Source organism: Piliocolobus tephrosceles, chromosome 13, assembly GCF_002776525.5.
Source record: "Piliocolobus tephrosceles isolate RC106 chromosome 13, ASM277652v3, whole genome shotgun sequence".
In the NCBI taxonomy this organism is placed as follows: Eukaryota; Metazoa; Chordata; class Mammalia; order Primates; family Cercopithecidae; genus Piliocolobus; species Piliocolobus tephrosceles.
In genome coordinates, this window is record NC_045446.1 from 15509244 (window position 1) to 15520569 (window position 11326).

At 47.2% G+C, this 11326-nt stretch overlaps 1 protein-coding gene across 2 annotated transcripts; it reads left to right on the top strand.

Annotated features, from left to right (window-relative positions):
* The first annotated feature begins 2768 nt into the window (after nucleotides 1-2768).
* Nucleotides 2769-5085, top strand: TIMM10 (translocase of inner mitochondrial membrane 10). 2 transcript variants are annotated; one of them, XM_023215582.1, is made up of 3 exons: nucleotides 2769-2905; nucleotides 3268-3442; nucleotides 4643-5085. In XM_023215582.1, the coding sequence occupies exons 2-3, from the start codon at nucleotides 3372-3374 to the stop codon at nucleotides 4842-4844; spliced, it is 273 nt and encodes a 90-aa protein (XP_023071350.1). In that variant the 5' UTR covers nucleotides 2769-2905; nucleotides 3268-3371; the 3' UTR covers nucleotides 4845-5085. The 2 variants fall into 2 exon arrangements, with proteins under 2 accessions (XP_023071350.1, XP_023071349.1); XM_023215581.1 differs by having other exon boundaries at nucleotides 3327-3442.
* The last annotated feature ends 6241 nt before the right edge of the window (nucleotides 5086-11326 follow it).

Below are 11326 nucleotides of genomic sequence, written 5' to 3' on the forward strand. Positions count from 1 at the left end.
TTTTTTTTTTTTGAGACAGAGTCTCACTCTGTTGCCCAGGCTGGAGTGCAGTGGCACAAACTCGGCTCACGGCAACCTCCACCTCCCGGGTTCAAGCGATTCTCCTGCCTCAGCCTCCCAAGTCACTGGAGTTACAGGTGCCTGCCACTACACCCAGCTAATTTTTTGTATTTTTAGTAGAGATGGAGTTTCACCATGTTGGCCAGGCTGGTCTCGAATTCCTACCCTCGTGATTCGCCTGCCTCAGCCTCCCAAAGTGCTGAGATTACAGGCATGAGCCACTGCGCCTGGCCAGTTCTATGACATCTTATCACCTGTGTAGATTCTTGTAACCACCACCACAATCAGGATACAGAATTATCCAGCAACACAAAGATCTCTCTTGTGCTACCCTTTATAGGTACACTTCTATCTCTCCATCAACCCTAACACTAGGCAATCAGAAATCTCTTCTCCATCTCTATAATTTTGTGATTTTGAGAATGTTACTTAAATGAAATCATACAGTATGTAACCTTTCATAAGGTCCAGTATATATTGCAAGATTCCTCTTGTAAGAACCCATCTCCTTTTCCCACACAGTTTCTTAACTTTCCATAATGTTGCCTATATTTTTTCTTTTTTGCAGGGGGATCAGAGTTTCACTCTTGTTTGCCCAGGCTGGAATGCAATGATGTGATCTTGGCTCACTGTAAGCTCTGCCTCCCAGGTTCAAGCGATTCTCCTGCCTTAGCCTCCTGCTTAGCCTCCTAGGTAGCTGGGATTACAAACATCCGCCACCACACTGGGCTACTTTTTTTTTTTGAGATGGAGTCTCCCTCTGTTGCCCAGGCTGGAGTGCAGTGGCCTGATCTCAGCTCACTGCAAGCTTCGCCTCCCGGGTTTACGCCATTCTCCTGCCTCAGCCTCCCGAGTAGCTGGGACTACAGGCACCCGCCACCTCGCCCGGCTAGGTCTTTGTATTTTTTAGTAGAGACGGGGTTTCACCATGTTAGCTAGGATGGTCTCGATCTCCTGACCTCGTGATCCCCCCCGTCTTGGCCTCCCAAAATGCTGGGATTACAGGCTTGAGCCACCGTGCCCGGCCCGGGCTGCTTTTTTTTTGTATTTTTAGTAGAGATGGGGTTTCACCATGTTGGCCAGGCTGGTCTCGAACTCCTGACCTCAGGTCATCCACCCGCCTCAGCCTTCCAAAGTGCTGGGATTACAGGCGTGAGCCACCACACCTGACCAATGTTGACTATATTTTCAAAAGCAAACCAAGGCAAGATATGTCCATCTTTACAGGAGTATCATAGCAGCATTATTGCATAATAGGCAAAAACTGGAAACAATCCAAACATCCATCAACAGGAGAATGGATAAATGAATTGTGGCATACTCATACAATCAAACACTAGACAGAATAAAACAGAAGGAATAACAGATACACACAACAATATGGAGGAAATCTTACAGGTATATTGAGCTAAAGAAGTCAGGCACAAAATAGAAAATAATTAGTAATTCCATTTACATGAAGTTCAAGAACAAGGAAAACGAATTGATGGTGATAGAGGTCAGAATAGTGGTTAACTTCAAGAGGGAGTATTGATGGGGAAGGAACACGAGATAACTTTTTGGGGTGCAGGAAGTATTTTGTATCTTGATCTGGGTGGTGGTTATACAAATGTATATATACACATATATATTTAATTAAGCTTGAGATTCGTGTATTTTATGCACTTTATGAATATTATACCTCAATCTTTAAAATTCAGGGCACAAGGTTTGACAAAGATGAGTCTTCAAAGCAGAAAGGTCAATTGTTTAAAATCGGGATGGTCTTGGACAATTAGGGAAGCATATGATGACCACACATATAAAATGTCTAGCTCACCTTTTCCAATGGGCAATGTGCCCTTGCGTCATCAATTTACATCTTGTAAATTTATTTTACTAGGAAATTGTGTGACAAATCAAGGGACTGAGTGTTGTTTCCTTCTTTTTAGTGGGGAATGAGTGAATGGTGCAGTTTGAAGAACACATTAAGTCTTGAAAGTTGAAAAGTTCACCAGTACCCTCCTTCTCCCTTACCCAAGATTAGCCCCGGTGGCAGCCGAAATTGCTTTTATTAATCTCTTTGTGGCTCAGGACCTCTGACTGTTGAAGAAAACATATTTTACACGTCTTGTCTTTCTACGAGCAGGAAGCCTATCTCGCTTATCGTTGCAACCCTAGAAGGAGCTTAGTGTGACCTACACACAGTAGTAATCGCACAACGTCCCATGGAGCACTGCTTCTCAAATTTGGTTGTACATACGAATCACCTGGGGAATTTTAAATTGTATTGATGCCTGGGTCCTACTCCCAGAGATTCTGATTTAATTGAAATGAGGTGAGTCCTGGGCACTGGGACGTTTAAAAACGTTCCAGGGATTTTAACGCGAAACAAAAACAGAATCGCTGTTTGGGGGCGTTCTTCCTTCTCCACGCCTGATTTGCGCTCAGGAGTCGGCTGTCAGGAACCGGGATGAGGTTCACTGATATCTGTCGCCACGCCTCTTCCTACAGAACCAATAAACTGAAGCGGCTCTGTGACATCCCAAGGGACTTGAATTATAAGCGGGCCGTAGACGCTCTGCACCCCGCTCAAGCCTCTATGGTACTTTGGCGTCCCCTCTAGCACTGACAAGTCGCCTTCCTCTTCGCCCGGCGCCGGCCGCTCCCTCTCTATGATCGCCGAGTTCCCGGCGCCGTCTCGTTGGTATTTAGTTCCGGAAGCGAGTTTGAATCAAAGGAGAGGCTGAACTTCCCTCCCGGAAGTAACCCACGTGCTTCCGCTGGATCCTTCTATAACGGTAACGTTATAGTTTTTGTCAGAAGTTGGGGTCTCCGTGAGCATTGTGATCCGTCCCAGGCAGTGGTGAGTGACCGATGACCTCTGAATTCAATGTGGCCCTGATTATGGCGTCGCCATTTCAGAGGTGCAGCCTTTGGGCTGCGTCCCGGTCGCCTCTGTTTAGCGTACGATCTCATTCCCAGGGCCCTGGAGGTTCAGGCTCATGGGTTAGAGCGTTCTGCCTCGGTCTTCGATCTTCTGAATAGAGGTGACCTCCAGGGACTGGGGCATCAGAGATCCGGGGCTCGATTTCCAGGCTCGCCATGGACGTCCTGTGCGACCTTGGGCGAGGCCTCAGTTTCCACATCCGTGAAATGGGGTGGTTAAGCTCACTGAGGTTAGTGGCCCGTGGTGGTCTGGCGCCGTGAGTCCTCTGTATCCTCTAGCCCCAGGGGTAGGAGAGTGAACGGCGGCGGTGGATGCTGATGGTGATGTCTGCTCCCAGGATTAGGAGGCCAGAAGGAGATACTTTCCACGGTGCTAGGCTGAGATGGATCCTCTCAGGGCCCAACAGCTGGCTGCGGAGCTGGAGGTGGAGATGATGGCCGATATGTACAACAGGTAAAGAGAGCTATGTGCTACCCTGTCTTGGAAAATAAGTCTTGGTCACCCATATCGAAGGTGAATGACTTACAACAAATTCCCTCCTGAATGTAGGGGAGCCTGAGGCCCGTGCTTACCCTCCCCATACCCACCTCCAAGGTTGATCCTAATGTAGGTGCAGTCACTAGAATGGGTTGGGCATTTAGATGGGGATGGAACTGGCAGTGCAGGAGCTAAGCAGAAAGAGAAACTCCAATCCAGGCTCTGGTTAGGTTCCAAGAAAAGCTGAGTATTTGCCTCTTGATAAATAGCTCATAGCCAGCCCATTTAGTAGTTAACATTTTAAAACCCTTTATTCTGTGTCAGGCTCTTGTTAATCTTAAAAATAATCCAGTGGGTTAATTTTATTAGTCCCATCTTAAAATGAGGAAATTGATGCTGCTAGAGGTTAAGTAACTTCCTTAGGGTCCGCAGCTGGTGGGTAACAATGCCAGAACTAGCACCTCAGTCTGGTTCTGCAACTAGTGCTCATAACTATTTGGCACATTTGGGAACAAATCCTGGCTCCACCAATCACCAGCAGTATACTTGGACATGTTACTTGCACTGTTTGACAATTGGTTTCCTCATTATGAAAAAGACATAATGATACCTACCTCATAGGGCATCATAAATATTAAATCTAAAAATATATTAAAGTCCTTAGCCTCAAGCCCAACACTTAGTAACAGTGAAATGTCTGCTATTTTTATTGGCTTAAGCTCTCTTGATTGGTTGGTTTATCCTGATGGCTATAAATTAGAAGGATTGTTAAGTGTAGACTGTGAGGTCAGATGACCTGGGTTCATATCCCAGCTCTATGTGATTCTTAGAAAATTACTGAGCCTCTGTTTGCCTTAATTTTCTCATCTGTAAAATGGGGATAAGTATCTCTTGGGGTTATTATAAGCATTGCATAACAGAATGCAGGTAAAGCACTTAGCATGATGCCTGGCACATAGCCAGTCCTTAACAAATTGTTTCTACTTAATTAGTCATATACATGGGCTCAGGCAAGTTTCCTACTTGCAAGGACCTTCCAGTGGTTGAGGTGTAAACTGAGGATTTACACTGCTTTCTTGGGGAAGGTGAAATCAATATAGCAGGGCTGGAATGGTTGAGGGTTCCTGGGATGTCACAGGATGCTGCTGACATGACCTTGCCCCTCCCTCCCTCCAGAATGACCAGTGCCTGCCACCGGAAGTGTGTGCCTCCTCACTACAAGGAAGCAGAGCTCTCCAAGGGCGAGTCTGTGTGCCTGGACCGATGTGTCTCTAAGTACTTGGACATCCATGAGCGAATGGGCAAAAAGTTGACAGAGTTGTCTATGCAGGATGAAGAGCTGATGAAGAGGGTGCAGCAGAGCTCTGGGCCTGCATGAGGTCCGTGTCAGTATACACCCTGGGGTACACCCCACCCCTTCCCACTTTAATAAAAGTGCTCTCTGTTGGGTGTCATCTGTGAAGACTGCCAGGCCTAAGCTCTCTGTTGCGAGTCTTCAAGATCCTGGAGTGGTAGCGCTCTCTCCTGGTGAAGGAGTATTTGTCACACTGGAATGTGACTGTGTGTGTATGTATGTGTGTGTATATATATATATATTAAAACAAGTTTATTGACACCTACTATGTGCAAAGCAGTGTGCGTGGCATTTGAGAGTAAAGAAAACAGACACAGCCCCTACCAGCAGAGGGAGACTAGTGTAGTGTTTAAGAGTAAGACAAGCCAGTCACAGTGGCTCACACCTGTAATCCCAGCACTTAGGGAGGCTGAAGTGGGTGGATCACTTGAGGTCAGGAGTTCAAGACCAGCCTGGCCAACATGGCAAAACCCCGTCTCTACTAAAAATACAAAAATTAGCTGGGTGTAGTGGCGGGTGCTTGTAATCCCAGCTACTCAGGAAGCTGAGGCAGGAGAACCGCTTGAACCCAGGAGGCGGAGGTTGCATGAGCCGGGATTATGCCACTGTACTCCAGCCTGGGTGACAGCGAGACTCCATCTCCAAAAAAATGTAAGACAGCTTAGGTATGCCTGCTGTCTGCCGCTTTTTGTGTGGCCCTGCACCTGTCACTTTTGTGTGCTTTAGCTTCCGGATCTGTAAAATAGGGTTAGCCCCCTGACTAATCCTGTTTTACAGATGAGGAAGCTGAGGATTTAAGAAGTAAGTTGCTTGCTGGAGGTCACACAAGCAGAGCAATAACATGGAGGCCAGACCCAACTGCTGCGTTTGCTGTATCCAGATGGGATTGTGGTTGACACCAGTGCCACTGTGACAGTGGTACCTTCAAAGTGGAGCTTCCTGGTAGAAGTGTCCGGGAAGTAACTAGATCATTGGAGTAAAGGAGATAGAATAGAGGCAGTGAGTTTGGGACTTGTGAGTGCAGGTTCAAGCCAGACTGCTTAACTTGGAGTTTCTACTGAAATTTTCTAGCAGTGTGATCTTGGGTGAGGCATTTTAACTACTCTGTGCCTCAATTACCCCATCATAAAATGGCAGTAAGTTTACCTACCTCATTAGGTAGTTGCAAAAATTAAACGTGTTAATAACCAAAGCACTTAGGAGAGTACCTAGCATACACTAAGTATGCAATAACATTAGCTTTTTTCATTGCTAAGTTTGGTGGGAGTGAAGATACCGGATGTACTGGAAAACTTCAAAGCCATTACTCATGTCTTAGGGGTAGAAAGCAATAAAGCTCCTTTCCAGGTACTGAAGTGCAGATTTTGGTCAACAGGTGGCGCTGTCTGCTCATGGTCGGCGCTGCTGTGGACAATTCCGCACATTTTACCATTTGCCTATTCTCTGCTGGCCTTGTTCTTGGAAGAGAGGACAGGTGAGGAAAATCGATGTTGTGCATGCCCTCAGGTTTAGCAAGAAACATCAAGAATTCTCTGTTAGCACATAGACGGAACATCTAGAAGGGGTGGTAGGAGCGGGGATTAGAGGTTCCAGCTGGAGGCAATGGCACTTGCAAAGGCTTTGTTGAAGTGGCGGTAAGTGTGGAGGTGGAGCATTCAGGAAAGGAAAGCTTCAGCTTCAGTGTGGCTGGAGTGCTGAGTGTGAAGAGAGGTGAAGATGAGACTTGGAGGCTGGGCAGACAGCTCCACAACAGCTTGGTGAGCTGTGATAAGGTGTTTGGATTTTCTCCTACTAAGGGCAACAGCAAACTATTGAAGAGTTTAAATCGTTCAGTGATAATGACGAGTTTGCGTTGTGGTGGCTCACGCGAGCTGCCAGCCAGGTAGACAGTGGCAGAAGATAGTCGATAAAGGACTAAAGGGTGATGAGGCAGGAAGCCAGTGAGGAGAGAAAGGGGGTGGATGATGTGAGTGACAGTAAATCATTTATTGAGTTGCTGTCGTGCGCTAAACTCTGTGCGAAATTCTTCACATGTATTATTTCAGCTAATCCATCTAACAACTCTCTAAGGCAGGTACGATTGTTCCCAGCTGAGGAAGCTGAGGCTCTCAAAAGCTAGTAACTTGCCTAAGGTTGTGCAGCATGCAAGTCATCCAGCCAGGATTCTAACTTAGACACCAGAGACCACTTTTAACCCCTGCCCTAGGACAGGGGGAAATATGTGAGATATGTGTCGAGTTTCATATTTCATTCAACAATATTGTTGGCCTGCGACATGCGAAGAGCTGTGGAAAGTGCTCAAAGTGAATTAGATCCCTATGAGCAAGTGGGACGGGGGTGGAGTGGACAGTAAGAGAGTTGGAACACACATAAAAGGGTATAAGAAATAACAATTAGGCCGGCCAGGGGTGGTGGCTCACATCTTTAATCCCAGCACTTTGGGAGGCCGAGGTGGGCGGATCAGTTGAAGCCAGGAGTTTGAGACCAGCCCGGCCGACATGGTATAACCCTATCTCTACTAAAAATACAAAAATTAGCTGAACTGGTGGTGCACGCCCGTAATCCCAGCTACTTGGGAGGCTGAGGCATGAGAATCCCTTGAACCTGGGAGGCAGAGGAGGTTACAGTGAACCGAGATTGCACCACTGCACTCCAGCCTGGGAGACAGTGGGACCCTGTCTCAAAAAAAGAAAACAAAACAAAACAATGAAGTAGGTACTTTCTGCCATAGGGAGGAGTCATAAACTGCTATAATAAATAATTAATAAGATAATAAACGGGTGTATTTTTGCTTATCCATTTTAAAAATCAGAAAATGTCTCAAAAAATGAGGGTGTTGGCTTCTTTTGAAAATTTGGGCCGGAAGTGGTGGCTCGTGTGTGTAATCCCACCACTTTGGGAGACTGAGGCAGGTGGAAGGTGGATCGCCTGAGGTCAGGAGTTCGAGACCAGCCTGACCAACATGGCGAAACCCCGTCTCTACTAAAAATACAAAAATTAGCTGGGCTGGTGGTGCGCATCTGTAATCCCAGCTACTCAGGAGGCTGAGGCATGAGAATCACTTCAGCCCAGGAGGCAGGGGTTACAGTGAACCGAGATTGCACCACTGCACTCCAGCCTGGGAGACAGTAAGACCCTGTCTCAAAAGAAAAAGAAAAAGAAAATTTGGAAGATCTGACAACAATTGACCTGCATTCCTGCTTGGCATCAGCCTGATGGAGGGTGGGCAGAGGCTCAGTTGTCTGCCAAACCTCCCCCGACCGATGTCTTCCCTCCCTGTCATCATCTGCTTGACCTGTAGGCATTCAGTGTGTGCCTTCTGCTCTGGGTGCCCAGATAAATCGGATGCTATATGAGAAAACATTCTGTACATGTCTTGCAGTAGGCAGCCTCAAAGATTGCTGGGGCCTCCAATGATCCCCCCTTCCTGGTATTCATGCCTGTGTATAATCCTCTCCAATGAGTGTGTACTAGACCTAGATACGTGCTTCTAATAAGCAGAACACAGCAAGGGTAATGGGGTGCTACTTTTAAGGTTAAATTACAAGAGTGTAAAGTCTGTCTTGTTTGTTTCCCTCTCTTGATCTTCCTCTCATTCTCTCTCTCCCTCTCTCTCACTCTCTCACTGTCTTGTTCTTTCCTCTTGTTTACTCTGATGAAGCAAGCTAGCAAGCACCCATGTTGTGAGCTAAGCTGTGAAGAGGCCCATGTGGTGGTAAGGAACCGAGGGCAGCCTCCAGCCAGCAAGGAACTGAGTCACTCACCATATGGGTGAGCTTGGAGGCAAATCCTTCCCCACTTGAGCTTTCAGATGACTGCAGCCCTGGCTGACGCTTTGCAGGCTTGCGAGAGACCCTGAGACAGAACACTCAGCTAAGCTATATCCTATCTCCTGACCTAGACAAACTGAGATAATACATGTAGTTTTAAGCCACTGTGTTTTGGGATAATTTGTTACTCAGCAGTAGATAACCGATGCATATACCGTCTACATAACTGTTTCAGTTGTCTGAGACTATATTTAGTCATTTTACACCTACATCAAGAATATGCCAGGCACCATTCTAGGTACTTGGAATACATCAATTAACAGAAGAGGTAAAGAGGCCGGGCACAGGGCTCACATCTGCAATTCCAGCATTTTGGGAGGCCAAGATGGGAGGAATGCTTAAGCCCAGGAGTTGAGACCAACCTGGGCACAAGCGTGAGACACTGTCTCAAGAAGAAAATTAGTTGGGCATAGTGGCATGTGCCTCTGGTGCCAGCTGCTCAGGAGGCTGAGGTGGGAAGATCGCTTGAGCCCAGGAGTTTGAAGCTGCAGTGAGCCATGGTCACAAAACTGTACTCCAGCTTGAGCAACAGAACAAGACCCTGTCTCCAAAAAAAAAAAAAAAAAAAAAAAAAAAAAAGGTAAAGGTCCTTGATTCTTGCCCTCTTGGAACTTGTATTCTAGAGGGGGATGGTTTTTCATAGTAGAAGTCTGTGTTGGCAGCGCTGTTTGAAGCTCCTTTAGCATCTGGGGAAAAGGTTCTTCTTTCAGATCTTAGGCCTCTTGGAAAATCTGACAGAAGTCACAGCCTATCTCCTGAATGCACATAGAATTTTGCATGCAATTTTAGAGATTTACTTTTTTTTCTTTTTTTTTTTTTTTTTTTAGACAGTCTTCCTCTGTCACCCAGGCTGGAGTACAGTGATGTGATCTTGGCTCACCACATCCTCCGCCTCCCAGGTTCAAGCAATTCTCCTGTCCCAGCCTCCCAAGTAGCTGGTATTACAGGCACCTGCCACTGTGCCCGGCTAATTTTTGTATTTTCAGTAGAGAGGGGGTTTCACGTTGTTGGTCAGGCTGGTCTCAAATTCCTGACCTCAGGTGATCCACCTGCCTCGGCCTCCCAAAGTGCAGGGATCACAAGCGGGAACCACTGTGCCCAGCCACAGTTTAGAGATTTTCATAAGAGCTCTTGTGGGCTGACCTGAGAGGAGTCTTGTGACAAGCATTGTTTTAGGTGCTGGGGCAAAGAAGATAGAAAATCTAAACCAGTTGTGGCCAGATACGGTGGCTCACGCCTGTCATCCCAGCACTTTGGAAGGCCGAGGCAGGAGGATCGCTTGAGGCCAGGAGTTTGAGGTCAGCCTGGGCAGCACAGTGAGACACTCATCTCTACCCGCCCCCCAAAAAAGAGATGTTCAGCAGGGTGTGTAAAGGAATGTGTCCCGTTGTCTTGGTGCTCAGGGAAACTGCCCTCCAGAAAGTAATAGGTGAGTGGGATTTGAAGGATGGTTAGGAATTTGTCAGGCAGGAGGCATGGTGGGTGGTGGGTTCTGTGTTACGTGGTGAGAGGAGAGTGGTGAGGAAGGTGGACACAGGCCCTTGCCCTCTGAACTGTTGGAGGAACAAATGTATGATGAGTTTTATCAAAGGGAAACTCAGATGTTACATAGGTTACATTGCAAAAGGATTTATTGCTGGAGTCAGTCAAGTTACTACAAGAGGTCAGGCACTTAAAGGAAATGACCATTAAGATCTGAAGAGTTGCCTGGGCACAGTGGCTCACGCTTGTAATCCCAGCACTTTGGGAGGCCGAGGAGGGTGGTCATTTGAGGCCAGGAGTTCGAGACCACTGGCCAACATGGTGAAAACCCACCTCCACTAAAAATACAAAAATTAGCTGGGCGTGATGGGGGGTGCCTATATTCTCAGCTATTCGGGACGTTGAGGCAGAATAATTGCTTGAACCCAGGAGGCGGAGGTTGCAGTGAGCTGAGATAGATTGCACCATTGCACTCCAGCCTGGCAACAGAGCGAGACTCTGTCTCAAAAACAAACAAACAAACAAACAAAAGATCTGAAGGATTAGTTGGCTAGGCTAGTGCAGAGAATGTTCCAGGCCCAGGAAGAACTTGAGGTAGGAGAGAGCATGGAGTATTAATGGGTGTGAAGGAGGTTACCATGGCAAAAACACAGAAGGCAGACCCAGATGGCACAGGACTCAGGGGCCATCACTGGGAGTTTGTGCATTTCCCCAAGGGTCACAGGAAGCCTTTCAAGGGATGTGGCCTGATCAAATCTGCATCTCGAGTAGTCCATTCCGATGTGCTGGTGGGGTCATGTGTGGGTGGTAGGATTGGGAAGACCAGGTTAGAGGGTTGCAGGAGTCCAGGCCTGAGCTGATGGTGATCTGGGCTTGGGGGACAGTAGTGGCTGGAGATGACAAGTCTTTACGTGGTAGGACCCACAAGCTCGCTGATAGGCTGGATGTGGAGAGTGAGGCGGGGAGAAAGCCTGGGATGACTTGAGTTTCATGTCTTAAGCCACTGGGTGGAAGAGGGTGGTGCTTTTATGATACGGGCAACAATGGAGGCAAGGCAAGTTAGGGAGGAGGAAGGTCAGTTTCGGTCATTCGAGATTATTGCATACTCTTTATTGTCTCAGAAGATCCAATGTAATCAATCAGCTGGTTACCTTTCCAGCTGGCACCTCACACCACAGGCCCTGGATCCTATGT